General features: G+C 36.1%; 1 protein-coding gene across 3 annotated transcripts in view; it reads right to left on the bottom strand.

The window, feature by feature from the left end:
• Positions 1–15,074, bottom strand: part of LOC308610448 (torsin-1A-interacting protein 2-like) — a 43,541-nt gene that overhangs the window by 5,798 nt on the left and 22,669 nt on the right. For all 3 annotated transcript variants that reach the window (XM_081223570.1, XM_081223569.1, XM_081223568.1), the window contains exons 2-4: positions 5,525–5,703; positions 3,062–3,577; positions 758–859 (exon numbers count right to left, since the gene is read on the bottom strand). In XM_081223570.1, coding sequence (XP_081079696.1) covers positions 758–859; positions 3,062–3,577; positions 5,525–5,558 — 652 coding nt within the window. In that variant the 5' untranslated portion in view covers positions 5,559–5,703. The remainder of the gene's footprint in view (positions 1–757; positions 860–3,061; positions 3,578–5,524; positions 5,704–15,074) is intronic.

Below are 15,074 nucleotides of genomic sequence, written 5' to 3' on the forward strand. Positions count from 1 at the left end.
AGTATATTCTTCTACCGTCTCAAAAGTATCTACTACCTACCTGTAGATGGGCCATTTTTTCCTAAACAGTCAAAATGTAAAAATGCCATTTGAGAAGTTAATACTTTCTTTTTCTTTGAAAAGACAGCTTTAACAGGGAACTATTCATATATCTTATAATAGCCTATAATGGAAAATAATCTGAAAAAATATACATATATAACTGAATCACTTTGCTGTCCACCTGAAACTAACACAATACTGTAAATCAACTTTACTTCAATTAAAAAAAACAGTTTTAGGGCTTCCCTGGTGGCGCAGTGGTTGAGAGTCCGCCTGCCGGTGCAGGGGACACGGGTTCGTGCCCCGGTCTGGGAGGATCCCACATGCCGCGGAGCGGCTGGGCCCGTGAGCCATGGCTGCTGAGCCTGCGCGTCCGGAGCCTGTGCTCTGCAACGGGAGAGGCCACAACAGTGAGAGGCCCGCATACCACAAAAAAAAAAAAAAAAAAAACAAAAAAAACAGTTTTAGTTTCTTGTTTATGAAAAGCCCTTCCCCCAGTGGGAATTCCCATTTTGTTAAGGATGGCAAAATATTGGCCGCCACCCGTAAGGGAAAAATCTCCAGAACTCTATTGCTCTATTCTAATATTACTATCAAATATTAAAAAAAAAATACTAAAACAATGTTAAAACTATTTAAATCTGCTAGTTTTCTAGGTACTTCTCTGAGGATTTCTAAATGTGAATCACTAGAGTAAGACCAGTTTTGTTCTCACCATAGCTCAGAAAATCCTTTTTATTAATCTTTCTTATGGTATCCTGTGCATTCTCTTTGTTTCCTTCCAATTTTTGTGTTTCTTGTTGATGTCTCTCAACCTCTGGGGGAAAAAAAAAAAGGAACATTATTTTTAGACAGTACACTATGAGAGTGTGTATACCTTTATACCTCTTACCGAAGCAAAGAATTACCTGACAGGATTTCCATACTTTATAAAATTTTGTTTTATACAAAGCTAACTTCCTGTCTTTTCCTTAAGGCTCACCATTACCTTTATTCTACTTAGAATAAAATGAAATGCAGTGAAATTCACTTAAGGATACTGTTGCTACATCCACAATTCTTCACTGGCTCTTACATCAAGGACAAAGAAACAAGCATCCTAATATTGGAGCCAAACCTATCTAACATGTGATTTAAGAAGGGATTTAAGAAATATTGTACACAAGACAACATCACAGGGCAATGATGCTCTAATTCCAGTGTTCACATCTCAAAAGGCTCCCCAAGACCCCCTAATAGACAAATAACAGAGACATTAAGTTTAGAGACAGGAGAGATTACTGTACAGTAATAGCTTACCTTTGCAAAATAGCTTACAAAAGCAAGCTTGAAACTTAGTGAATGAGGTATACAAAGCAAGGAATACAAGGTTAAGAAAATTTATGAACTATATAAAAATGTAGGTGTGGGGTGAGACACCAATCATAAAATGTGTGGGTGAAAAGGAGGGCAGTATTTTGTAGACTCTGAGCTAAGTCACTCTAGAGTCTAGATGTGTGCTTGACCCCAGCCAGGTACCTCATATAACAATGAAAGCTGACTATTGCCCATAACCCTTACTGGAGAAATAACTCAAATAGCATACTCTATTAACATAAAGAAGTAAAGTCATCTTCACCTATAAACGACAGTTCATTTAGTCATATCACACCAAAACATGGGTTTTTAAAATATCATGTCACAGAATTTAAGGACTGAAAGGATCTTTAATGATCACCTACTGTAGCCCCCTACCTTACCTATTGTGACAAAAGGTCCAGGGATGTTAAGGGCTTTGCCCAAGGTCACATAAAGAGATATGGCCAAGCTGAGATTAGAATGGGGTTCCTCATTTCCTAGATTAGCTCATTCCATTATATTATGTTGCTTCCCACACATAAACTGCATTTTTAAAACAGTATTTTCTTCCTCTACTCAGTGAACCTGCATACCGGTGAAATTCTGATGGCAGATAATGGTCCATACAAATCAAATCCATTCATTCATTTAACAAATATTCATAAAGTCACTCCTCTGTGCCAAGTGCCACAGAAACCCAATAAATGAGAGAGACATAGCCCTTGCCTTCCCTGAAGTTACAGGCTATTCTAATATTAACTAATGAAACATATATTTGAGATCAGACATTGACTTATGGTGAAACATGGAATTCTAGCCTTTAGTCAAGTCCCTGATGAACAGAATGTCTTATATTTTATATTTCTTTGCTCTGGCAAATGGGCATTTCAGACTGAGCTTTCAGAGTACTTATAAAATACAAATCCACACAGTCCAAATCCATAAAATCACAGAAGGTAAAAACAGCTGGAAGAGACCAGCTGGATAGCATCTTGTCCTACTTCTTCAGTCTGCAAATAGGAAACTGAAGTACCAGGAAGTTGAGAGATTTGCCTGAGTTCACCCAAGTTAGGAAGTAGTAGGGCCACAACTACAATCCACGTCTCTTGAGTTCCAGTGTAAAGACTTTGCACATTCCAACTATTATCTTTGTAAGGAATGATACGATGCTGTTCTCCTTAATATCCAAGTGGGGAAAATCAGGTATAGAAAAATTAAGTAATTTGCTTAAAGTCCTGTAAAACTGAAAGATGACCGAATTGAGGGTCCTATACCACTGATGTTGGTTTTTAAATATACCTATCTCTTGATTTATGTAGCATTTAGTTTCCCCCAAAGTAAAAGATTTTAAAAAGTGAAAGTGAAGATATGCTCATTAGAAATAAAGAAAAAGCCAGAGGTAAATTTTTTTTTAAGTTATGCCTTTAAAAAAAAATCATACTGGATTAATACAGACAGTAAATAAATAAAAACTGTTAAAAAATGAAGCTTATGTGTGGGAAGCAACTTAATGTAGTGGAATGAGCTAGTTTAGGAGATGAGAAACCTCATTCTAATCTCAACTCAGTTATATCTCTTTATGTGACTTTGGGCAAGGTGCCAAGGCCTTAATCCTATGAAGGAAAGAGAAGTTCTCTGAAAAGAACAGTACAAAACAGGACAAGCTCAGGGGTTCTCTCACCTGGTGTCAGCAGTCGCTTCCTCGGTGTGTGCTGGCTCTCCAGCCCTGCACTGGAATGCCCAGGACTCTGGGTATCCTGAGGGTCAAGGACAGGTGGCTCCTGCAAAGCTCCGGGTCTGTCGCTCACATGCTCAGGGAGGGCTGCAGAGCTGCTCACTAAGCGTGCATCTGTTCTTCCCACCTTGTCACTTGGAGAACAGTTGGGTTCTGCATCCAAGAGGTCTTCACCCAGACTTTCTGAAGGCAGTTGATGCCCTTGTTCGCCACCCGGGAAACTCTGGCTGTTCTCACCTTCTGTATCCTTTGGATATTTCCTATAATCTGTTTCATCTGGACTTTCTGATTGATCATCTGTATCTGTACTTCCTGGACCAACTGTTTCTACCTCTTGGTGGTCTTTGTTAAGACCAGAGGCAGGGTTTGGGGTCTGAGCTTCTTCAGTGGTACTTGCTGTGACTGTAGTCTCCTGTGCCTGACAATTTATTGATGGATCATTTTCCAAATCCTTTTGAGGGTCTATTGAGATAAAAATTTATAATTTTTATTTAAAAAATTCCCTATATTTTTGTATTTTAACAAGGTCCCTGATTAATAAAAATATTTATATAGATTTTTATGGCTTATGAGGCACTCTTCCTAAACATTATTTCTCTTGACTTTCACTAAAGGTGACTGATTAAACAAATTCACTATCATGTTAATCTAACAAATAATATGAATGTAAAACTATTTTGAATGACAAACCAATTTTTGGTAGTATTAAATACATCCTCTTCCTTAATGAAATAACACTAGGCAATAATCATCAATAGCAACTAAAACCATTATGCAAAAGGCTGATGAGGAATTTTATGAACGAGATGAATGAGACTGACAACTGCTGAACCCACTGATCAATCTTAACACCACAAAAAGAAGGAAAACCAGACATTACTAACCTCCCAAATTCAATGCAATAGGAAGTACACCATACCACTTATGAAGTATTCTTGCCAAATTGAATCTGAATCTGATCAAGCTTCTAGAGCTAACTACCAGTTTCCAGGAAACACAGGGATAGAGGGATACATTAAATTATGTCTCAGGAATGTAATCAGCAAAACCCACAATGAGGGAAATTCTAAGGGACAAAAGACTTTGTTTATTTAGTAACAGCAGGAAATAAAAATAAATGGCAAGAAAAAAAAAAGGAGTAACCTATTGATTAAGAGGTACTTGAATACATCAACATTGTGTGGACCACACTTTAGATTCACTGTCCTGCAAACCAGTTGTTAAAGAAATATTTATGAGATAATCAGAAAAATTTGAACACCAGATATTTGATGAGACTCAGGAATTATTGTTCATCTTCTAGTTATGATAAAGGTATTGTGATAATGTTTTTACAAAGAAATCCTTATCATTTAGAGATAAGTGTTCAAGTATCTATGGCTAAAATTATGTGACACCTAGAATTTGCTTCAATTCAATGATATGGGGGTAAGGAGAAGTAAGGGAGTATAAATGAAACCACATTAACCATATGTTGACAGCAGATGAAGCCGTTTGATGGGTACATGGGATTCATTTCCTCTCTCTACTTTTATATATGTTTGAAATTTTCCATAATAAAGCTTAAAAAACAAAAAGCAAACAAAAAGATATATCAATCAAATGCAGTATGTGGCCCAAATGTGAAGAAAAAAAAATTATGAGACAATGGGGGAAATGTGAATACTGGCTGTATATATGATGACAGCATGGAATAACTACTAATTTATTTTTTAGGTGTGATAATGCTATTTTGGTTCTTTTTTTATTTTTTAAATCTATCTTTAAGAGATGTAAACTATTGACAAATGAAATGATATAATGTCTTGGATTTGCATTTAAATATTCCAAGGCAGGCAACAACAGTACCATTATGTAGGTGAAAGTAGAAGTTAGATTTTGAGTACATGGGACTTCATTATACTGTTCTACTTTCATGTATTTAAAAATACCCTTAATAAAATATTTAAATATGCCCTTCTCTTCTGAAAAACCTACTTCATATTTTGCCTATTTTATATCATATATATATATACACACACACACGTAAGTACGATGAAGAATTTAAATTTCATCTTTCCTTATAACTGAAAGATCCCCCTCTAAATATATAGCATATAGCTTACTTGATTTTTAAAAATGTAACTCTAAAGATCTGTCTACCATCTTTTTTTAAGATGCATTGTAATTTTTCCAACACTATAGGTTCCTACTATGGGAGTCTCTAAAATATAACTCTTTTCCATAATTAGGGTCTGGTATTATGGTAAAATTCAGTAAATATCAAAGAATAAGAATCATAACAAATTAAGCAATTAAGTTAATTTCTTTTTTACTTCCAAACTTCAGTTTTAGTCACCAGAGACTTTCTCTCTAGCACAGCCCTAGTTTCCTACAGTACAAACCTAGTGCTGTACAAACTAGTCTTACCCTCTGGAGGATCCCTAAGTCCTCTGTCGGTCATGTTTGAGTTTTATCTCTTCAGACTTTGGGATACTTTTTGTTAGTGTCTGGTTTTCCTTGTGAAGATGTCTTGTTTTCTTCTTGTCCCAAGTCCCAACAGGCTCATACTTCCCGTGGACCCAGGAAACAAGGCATATATACAGTGACTAAAATAAAATGAAAAAAATTAAATGACTTTTTTATTCAAACATGGGAGAAATGCCAATTTCAGCTTTATTTACTAAATCTGTTTAGTTTGAGTAATATTTCCTCTCTGAAACTTTTCTAGTGAAGAGAAAGTGTTTTCTGGCTTTCATGAGGATCATATTCCAAATCCTAGACTACAAACTGAAGAAAAGCTTCAGATTATTAAACTTGTATAGATGCCATAACCTTCTAATACATTCCAGTGTGTCTGGAAGGATGTAAAAAGTAAGACCAAGTGACCAGAATCTTGAAGAGAATGTCTTTGAAACTGAAATGAAAAGTAATTCTAAGAGTAAAAATTTAAGTCACTGTTGAGTTAATCACTGCAGATTTCCTTTATGTCTTCAATTTTTGTCCCATATAAATTTCTCAGTTTGCCTATCAGAAGCTTTCACTTATCATTAACAAGTAACAATGCACACGGGCTACCTACAAACTAAGATGGCTGTCTTGGTGTTAGGAAGAGGAAATACACATTTGGAGTTTAGTCACTGCCTTCTTAGTGGTTTTCACACAGTATTCTTTTGTAAAATATGGAGACAGGTATCTCTTTATACAATGCCCTTCTATACAGTGCTCAAAGAAGACTAAATATAAATGATTATGATCTTAAGACATTATGTTTAATCTATATTGTCTTTAACTAAATGTTTCTGTAAAAAAAAACCCAAAACAAAACAAAAATAAATGATTATGAGCTGTATACAAAAGGAATAAAAATCAGAGGCAATTTATAAGCAATAAAAACTTAATCATGTCATTTTATAGTTAAATCTTATTTTTTGTCAAAAACCATACCACTCAAAGTTACTTAACCTTCACTATCTATAAAAATGATTAAGGATTGCTATGATGACTAAATATAAAAATATATGTGAAAGAGTTTTGTAAAGTGCTACATTTTTTGGATAGCCTAGTTGAGAAGTTAGCCAGCTAGCCTTTTTTGTGTCCTTCTCACAACACTCTTTTGTAAAATCTCATTTTACAAGTTAAAAAATTTAATCCCAAATGCCTAGCACAGATCTTAGTATACAGCAAGAACCCCATATTTTAATTTAAAAGAATATGAATAAGTGAATGAATGCTTGAATGTACGAATAGAGTGGTGTTAACTATAAACTGAATGTGAAGGGAGGGGTTAAAAACAGGCCTCCTTTCTGCTGGTGTGAACACTTAGAAACAAGTCTCAGATTTGGAGGGTTCCTTGTCACCCTTTTATCTGCTTCAGACTCCTGGGACTGGGCCTATAGATCTCCTTTTCATTACCATCATATGTTGCAATGAAGGTTACCTCCTATCCTATTTTGTGATAGAAAATAAAAAGTCCCCAATCCTTTAAAAATAAAGTCCAGTTACAAAAATTTTAGAAAGCGAAGATGCTACTCACAATAACTGTAAGGTACCTCATGATAAAAACTCAAAGGTACCTAGTAATAAATCTAACAACACATATGCAAGAATTTTAGAGTGGGGTGAAGTTTATGGTATGTAAATTATACCTCAATAAACTGTTTTAAGAAAAGAACTTTTAGGGAGAAAAGTATAAAACTTTACTGAAGGACATAAAAAGGACCTAAACAAAGAAATACATATAGACAGTAAGACTCAAAGCCATTTAATGCCACTTCTTTCCAAATTAATCTATAAATTCATTACAATTTGAAACAAAATCTTGAGACAATTTTTTTATTGTTATATGTTTCTTATGGAATGAACAAGCTGACCCTAAAATTCACAAAGAGCAGTAAAGGATTAAGAAGAGTCAAGATAATTCTGAAGGAAGAAAAAAGAATTTTGAAGAAGGGGGGATATTTTTACCAGATATATCAAGACGTTAAAAATAATAGGGCATTGGTGTAAGAAGAGACAGATTACACAGAATAGAGAGACAAGAAATATATGCATATATAAATAAAGGAAATTGAGTGACAAAAGAAAAAGAATGGATTAGTGAATAAATAGTGTTGGGACAAATGACTTTTCAAATGGGAAAAAAATTAGATTTCTACCTCCACAAAAATCAATTGCAGATAAGAGACCTAAATGTAAAGAGCAAAACTTTGAAATTTTTGGATGAAAGCATGGAATACCTTTATAATCTCAAGTTTTTCTTGATCAAGATATAAAATATACAAACCATAAGGGGACCTTTGACAAATGTGATGACATTAAAAATGTTAATCTCTAGACAAATCATCAAAATCATGGTTAAAAGATAAATTCACTGACTAGAAAGATATCAGCGACACATATAATCATTAAGAGATTAATATCTAGAATACATAAAGACTACTGCAAATCAGTAAGAGACAAATGCTATTTTAAAAACAGTGGGCAAAAGAGATGAACAAGCATTTAAATAAAGAGGACATCTAAAAGTCTACTGAATTGGTAAGAAACATAGTCAAGGAAATGCAAAATGAATTAATGAGATACCATTTCACAACCACCAGATTGGCAAAAATTTTTAAATCAGGCAATACCAAGTGTTGGTGAGGATTTGGAGATACAGAGATCTTTACTGCAATGAAGTAAACTGTTACAGCTTTGGAGAGCAATATGGCAATACCCAGTTAAGACACACACACATTCTATAAATCAGCAATTCTACTTTTAGAGAAACTTTTCCTCAAGTGCCCAATGATGTTTGTAGCAGCATTGTTTAAAATGAGGAAAAATGAGAAAATCTTAAATGTCCATAAATAAGTGGAATTTTTAAATTGTAGTATATTCTTAAAACATAATATTGTATATAAATTAATGAGTTAGATATAAAATATTTATAAAGGTACAATATTAAAACATTTATGTAAAATTTAAGAAACAAAGTAAAATATAGAGTGATTCAAAAATAATTGAACAACAAGCAACTATATGCCAATAAAATGGACAACCTGGAAGAAATGGACAATTTCTTAGAAATGCACAACCTTCCGAGACTGAACCAGAAAGAAATGGAAAATATGAACAGACCAATCACAAGCACTGAAATTGAAACTGTGATTAAAAATCTTCCAACAAACAAAAGCCCAGGACCAGATGGCTTCACAGGTGAATTCTATCAAACATTTAGAGCAGAGCTAACACCTATCCTTCTCAAACTCTTCCAAAATATAGCAGAGGGAGGAACACTCCCAAAGTCATTCTGTGAGGCCACCATCACCATGATACCAAAACCAGACAAAGATGTTACAAAAAAAAAAAAGAAAACTACAGGCCAGTATCACTGATGAACATAGATGCAAAAATCCTCAACAAAACACTAGCAAACAGAATCCAACAGCACATTAGAAGGATCATACACCATGATCAAGTGGGGTTTATTCCAGGAATGCAAGGATTCTTCAATATATGCAAATCAATCAATGTGATACACCATATTAACAAATTGAAGGAGAAAAACCGTATGATCATCTCAATCGATGCAGAGAAAGCTTTCGACAAAATTCAACACCCATTTATGATAAAAACCCTCCAGAAAGTAGGCATAGAGGGAACTTTCCTCAACATAATAAAGGCCATATATGACAAACCCACAGCCAACATCGTCCTCAATGGTGAAAAACTGAAACCATTTCCACTAAGATCAGGAACAAGACAAGATTCCCCACTCTCACCACTCTTATTCAACACAGTTTTGGAAGTTTTAGCCACAGCAATCAGAGAATAAAAAGAAATAAAAAGAATCCAAATTGGAAAAGAAGAAGTAAAGCTGTCACTGTTTGCAGATGACATGATACTATCCATAGAGAATCCTAAAGATGCTACCAGAAAACTATTAGAGCTAATCAATGAATCTGGTAAAGTAGCAGGATACAAAGTTAATACACAGAAATCTCTTGCATTCCTATATACTAATGATGAAAAATCTGAAAGTGAAATTAAGAAAACACTCCCATTTACCACTGCAACAAAAAGAATAAAATATCGAGGAATAAACCTACCCAAGGAGACAAAAAGATCTGTATGCAGAAACTTATAAGACTGATGAAAGAAATTAAAGATGATACAAACAGATGGAGAGATTACCACGTTCTTGGATTGGAAGAATCAACATTGTGAAAATGACTATACTACCCGAAGCAATCTACAGATTCAATGCAATCCCTATCAAACTACCAAAGGCATTTTTCACAGAACTAGAACAAAAAAATTCACAATTTGTATGGAAACACAGAAGACCCAGAATAGCCAAAGCAATCTTGAGAAAGAAAAATGGAGCTGGAGGAATCAGGCTCCCTGACTTCAGACTATACTACAAAGCTACAGTAGGGGGCTTCCCTGGTGGTGCAGTGGTTGGGAGTCCGCCTGCCGATGCGGGGGACGCGGGTTCGTGACCCGGTCTGGGGGGATCCCGCATGCCGTGGAGCGGCTGGGCACGTGGGCCGTGGCCGCTGGGCCTGTGCATCCGGGGACTGTGCTCCTCAGCGGGGGAGGCCGCAGCAGTGAGAGGCCCGTGTACCGCCAAAAAAAAAAAAAAAAAGCTACAGTAATCAAGACAGTATGGTACTGGCACAAAAACAGAAATATAGATCAATGGAACAGGATAGAAAGCCCAGAGATAAACCCATGCACATATGGTCACCTTATCTTTGATAAAGGAGGCAAGAATATACAGTGGAGAAAAGACAGCCTCTTCAATAAGTGGTGCTGGGAAAACTGGACAGCTACATGTAAAAGAATGAAATTAGAACACTCCCTAACACCATACACAAAAATAAACTCAAAATGGATTAAAGACCTAAATGTAAGGCCAGACACTATCAAACTCTTAGAGGAAAACACAGGCAGAACACACTATGACATAAATCACTGCAAGATCCTTTTTGACCCACCTCCTAGAGAAATGGAGATAAAAACAAAAATAAACAAATGGGACTTAATGAAACTTAAAAGCTTTTGCACAGCAAAGGAAACCATAAACAAGGTGAAAAGACGACCCTCGGAATGGGAGAATACATTTGCAAATGAAGCAACTGACAAAGGATTAATCTCCAAAATGTACAAGCAGCTCATGCAGCTCAATATCAAAAAAACAAACAACCCAATCCAAAAATGGGCAGAAGACCTAAATAGACATTTCTCCAAAGAAGATATACAGATTGCCAACAAACACATGAAAGAATGCTCAACATCATTAATCACTAGAGAAATGCAAATCAAAACTACAATGAGATGTCATCTCACACCAGTCAGAATGGCCATCATCAAAAAATCTACAAACAATAAATGCTGGAGAGGGTGTGGAGAAAAGGGAACCCTCTTGCACTGTCGGTGGGAATGTAAATTGATACAGCCACTATGGAGAACAGTATGGAGGTTCCTTAAACTAAAAATAGAACTACCATAGGACCCAGCAATCCCACTGCTGGGCATATGCCCTGAGAAAATCATAATTCAAAAAGAGTCATGTACCACAATGTTCACTGCAGCTCTGTTTACAATAGCCAGGACATGGAAGCAACCTAAGTGTCCATCAACAGATGAATGGATAAAGAAGATGTGGCACATATATACAGTGGAATATTACTCAGCCATAAAAAGAAACAAAACTGAATTATTTGTAGTGAGGTGGATGGACCTAGAGTCTGTCATACAGAGTGAAGTCAGAAAGAGAAAAACAAATACCATATGCTAACACATATATATGGAATCTAAAAAAAAAAAATGTTCATGAAGAACCTAGGGGCAATATGGGAATAAAGACACAAAGTGAGAGACTGGCATGGACATATATACACTACCAAATGTAAAACAGATAGCTAGTGGGAAGCAGCCACATAGCAGAGGGAGATCAGCTCGGTGCTTTGTGACCACCTAGAAGGGTAGGATAGCGAGGGTGGGAGGGAGAGAGACACAAGACAGAAGAGATGTGGGGATATATGTATATGTATAACTGATTCACTTTGTTATAAGGCAGAAACTAACACACCATTGTAAAGCAATTATACTCCAATAAAGATGTTAAAAAAAATTGAATGAGTGAAAAAAAATGAACCAACTACTGATACATACCATAACATGGATGAATCTAAAAAATGTGATAAGCAAAAAAAGCCACACACAAGATTATATGACAAATGATTCCATTTGTATGAAATTCTAGAATTGCCAATGGTCTACAGTGATGGAAAACAGATCAGAGGTTCCTAGGGGAAGGACTAATGACTGGAAAAGGTCATGAGAAAACCTTCTGGAATAATGAAAGCGCTTCATATTTTTATTGAGGTAGTGTTTGTCATCAAACTTAAAATCTGTACATTTTATTGCATGTAGAATATCCTCAAAAAACTTTTTTTCAAATAACAACTGAATGCTTTAAAAAACGTATTACTTGGAAACTGGGTTGTGGTCAATAAGCAGTCTGCAAAGAACTCATGAGAGATATTTCAATAATCTTACAAATGCTCAATATACACCTTTCTTGTCACAAGGCACACATCATTCCTATAGCCCATTTCACTCAGACCCTTTGTAACATTGTTGTTCAAAACGTAGTCCCTCAAGGCTACAAGGAAGAAGTGGTACAAACACAGAGGTTCTTGACACATCCTCACAAAAAGTCACATGGTGGGGTATCTGGGAGATCTGGAGGCCACTATTCCAGAGGCAGGTCAATCTTTTCAACAGTGTTCAATCAATACCAGGAAATGTATACATTAGGAATCTCTGGACTGCATAATAGAAGTGAGGCAGAGCCTCATGCTGATGGAAAATGGGCACGTTGGGGACTTTCTGCAGCTGTAGGGAAAAACCACTCCATGAGAATGTCCAAAAAAAAAATACCTTTGATGGTATCTTTTGCAAAAAGGAACCGATGAAGTGAATCCCTTTCAAGTTCAATTGTGAAATGTTGGTTTTCAGTGCCCATTTATGGAGGTTATGATTCATTTTTCCACTTAAAGAAAACTTAGCCTTATCACTGGTAGTTATCTCTGCTTCCCTGTGACCCTGAAATCTGCAGCAAAACTTATTGTTTTGCTTTAACTGTCTCCATGAGGGCGTGAACCAGGTTAAAGTAGTAAGGCTGCATTCTCCATAACTGGAGAAAATCAACAGATAGTAGGCTGAGGGATGCCTTCCTTAATTTCGATATCCTGGGACCTCCCTGAAGAGGGACACAAATTTGCCTCAGTGCCTCTTTTTCTGTTGTGGCTGCCCTGTGCTCTGTCTTTAAGATGCACCCTTTCTGCTCCATCTCAATGTACTAGTGGTAATGTTTTGGCAACCTGGTAGGTGTTCATTGTCTGGTATACAGAATGACCTTTGCACTGCAGTAATACAACCAAGTTTAGCAGACTCCAACACATAAAATTAAATGTTGTAAGATTATCTCTACAGATTGATGCATAATACATGTTTATATATGAATGTTACTGAGTAATAAAATTTGGAAGTGTTCAACTCTTTTATTGCTCTGTACATTGTTTAAATAAACACATGAACAGAAAGGATATATGCTTGCTTCTATGGAGGAAAGGACAGGAATAGGATGAGAACAAGAATCGGTTTCAACTGTACCTGTAAAGCCTCTAAAAACAGGAAAAAAAACAGGTATATGTGGCAAAATGTTAGCGTATTTTATCTAGTTTTTCAAATTGAAGTATAGTTGATTTACAGTTGTGTTAATTTCTGTACAGCAAAGTGATTTGTTATACATATATATACATTCTTTTTTATATTCTTTTCCATTATAGTTTATCACAGAATATTGAATATAGTCCCCTGTATTATACAGTAGGACCTTGTTGTTTACCCATTCTGTATATAATAGTTTGCATCTGCTAACCCCAAACTTCCACCCCACCCCTCCCTCCACCTTCCCTCCCCCTTGGCAGCCACAAGTCCATTCTATATGTCTGTGAGTCTTTGTTTCGTACATAAGTTCATTTGTGTCATATTTTAGATTCCACATATAAGTGATATTATATGGTATTTGTCTTTTTTTTTCTGACTTACTTCACTTAGTATGATAATCTCTAGTTCCATCCATGTTGCTGCAAATGGCATTATTTCATTCTTTTTTATGGCTGAGCAGTATTCTATTGTATATAGGTACATCTTCTTTATCCATCTGTCAATACATTTAGGTTGTTTCCGTGTCTTGGCTATTGTGAACAGTGCTGCTATGAACATAGGGGTGCATGTATCTTTTTGTTTTTTGTTTTTGCAATGCCATGCACCTTGCAGGATCTTAGTTCCCCAACAAGGGACTGAACCTGGGCCCTCGGCAGTGAAAGCACGGAGTCCTAACCACTGGACCGCCAGGGAATTCCCTATCTTTTTGAATTACAGTCTTGTCTGGGTATATGCCCTGGAGTGGGATTGCTGGACCATATGGTAATTCTTTTTCGGTTTTCTGATGAACCTCCATACTGTTTTCCATAGAGGCTGCACCAACTTACGTTCCCACCAACAGTGTAGGAGGGTTCCCTTTTCTTCACACCCTCTCCAGCATTTGTTAACATTTGTACACTTTTTAATGATGGCCATTCTGACTGGTGTAAGGTGGTGCCTCATTGTAGTTTTGATTTGCATTTGTCTAATAATTAGTGATGTTGAGCAGCTTTTCATGTGCTTCTTGGCCATCTATGTCTTCTTTGGAGAAATGCCTATTTAGGTCTTCTGCCCATTTTTCAATTGAGTTGTTTTGTTGTTGTTGAGTTGTATGAGCTGTTTGTATATTCTGCAAATTAAGCCCTTGTCAGTCGCATCATTTGCAAATATTTTCTCCCAGTCTGTAGGTTGTCTTTTCGTTTTGTTTATGGTTTCTTTTGCTGTGCAAAAGCTTGTAGGTTTAATTAGGTCCCATTTGTTTAGTTTTGTTTTAATTTCTATTGCCTTGGGAGACTGACCTAAGAAAACACTGGTATGATTTATGTCAGAATGTTTTGCTTATGTTCTCTTCTAGGAGTTTTATGGTGTCATGTCTTATGTTTAAGTCTTTAAGCCATTTTGAGTTTATTTTTCTGTATGGTATGAGGGTGTGTCCTAACTTCATTGATTTACATGCGGCTATCCAACTTTTCCAACACCACTTGCTGAAGAGACTGTCTTTTTCCCATTGTATATCCTTGCCTCCTTTGTTGAAGATTGACCATAGGTGTGTGGGTTTATTTCTGGGCTCTCTATTCTGTTCCATTGATCCATATACGTTTTTGTGCCAATGCCATGCCATTTTGATTACTGTAGCTTTGTAGTATCATCTGAAGTCTGGGAGGGTTATGCCTTCTGCTTTTCCCTTTTTCCTCAGGATTGCTTTGGCAATTCTGGGTCTTTTATGGTTCCATATAAATTTTAGGATTATTTGTTCTAGTCCTGTGAAAAATGT

This window comes from Mesoplodon bidens (genome assembly GCF_964165515.1).
Source record: "Mesoplodon bidens genome assembly, chromosome: 2".
NCBI lineage: Eukaryota > Metazoa > Chordata > Mammalia > Artiodactyla > Ziphiidae > Mesoplodon > Mesoplodon bidens.